Source organism: Trichinella spiralis, assembly GCF_000181795.1.
Source record: "Trichinella spiralis strain ISS 195 chromosome Unknown Scfld2811, whole genome shotgun sequence".
Lineage (NCBI taxonomy): Eukaryota > Metazoa > Nematoda > Enoplea > Trichinellida > Trichinellidae > Trichinella > Trichinella spiralis.
The window spans coordinates 1-801 of NW_003529750.1; the positions used below are offsets into that span (position 1 = coordinate 1).

The 801-nt window shown below is 42.7% G+C and overlaps 1 protein-coding gene across 1 annotated transcript; it reads left to right on the forward strand.

Moving 5' to 3' along the window:
- Positions 1 to 147: 147 nt before the first annotated feature.
- Tsp_15050 (conserved hypothetical protein) lies at positions 148 to 447 on the forward strand. Its single transcript, XM_003368255.1, has 2 exons — positions 148 to 216; positions 322 to 447. Exons 1-2 carry the CDS (start codon positions 148 to 150, stop codon positions 445 to 447), a joined length of 195 nt encoding a protein of 64 aa, XP_003368303.1.
- Positions 448 to 801: the final 354 nt, after the last annotated feature.

The window sequence follows — 801 nt, forward strand, 5'->3', positions numbered from 1 at the left end:
CTGTGGTGGATTCGCTGCAAATTGAAAGCTGCACGAAAAAGAGCAATAACAGGTCTGTGATGCCCTTCGATGTCCGGGGCTGCACGCGCGCTACAATGAAAGCGTCAACGTGAGTTACGTCCTTACCTGAAAAGGTTTGGCAATCGAATGAAACGTTTTCTTGAATGGAATAGGGAATTGCAATTGTTTCCCTTGAACGAGGAATTCCCAGTAAGCGTGAGTCATTAGCTCGCGTTGATTACGTCCCTGCCCTTTGTACACACCGCCCGTCGCTACTACCGATTGGATGATTTAGTGAGGTGTTTTGACTGGCGCCAGTAGTCGGATATGTATTCGGCTTCGCGCCGGGAAATTTCCCAAACCAAATCATCTAGAGGAAGTAAAAGTCGTAACAAGGTTTCCGTAGGTGAACCTGCGGAAGGATCATTATCGTATTTTTATACATGAAATGTGATTGATTTGTAATGTGTGCAAAAAGAGCAGTTGCACTTTGTGTTGTGTGCAGTTGATCTTTGTTGTATTCATCCTCACTACTGATGCGTGAAAATGATGCTACATTCTTTCGCTCTGTGCAGAAAGGAAAATAATAAATCATTTGTAACGTGTATCATCAGTTGTGGTGGTTTTCTTTGTAATCCAGACACAATAAAATGACTTGATTTGTGTGTGTATATGCATGAATAAAGTCATCAGTGACGTTTGGTTACCTGTGCGTTCTGCGTCGATCTAATTTTAGCAAATCGATTGACGACTTGTGCATCATGACGCTTCGACACTGAATACTGATACTATCGAGCATGA

Bases quoted from the DNA above. Each gene is read 5' to 3' on its own strand.
- Tsp_15050 (XM_003368255.1), top strand. From the start codon at position 148: ATGAAACGTTTTCTTGAATGGAATAGGGAATTGCAATTGTTTCCCTTG. The intron at 217-321 runs GTGAGTCATTAG...TGGCGCCAGTAG, and splicing joins ACGAGGAATTCCCAGTAAGC to TCGGATATGTATTCGGCTTC.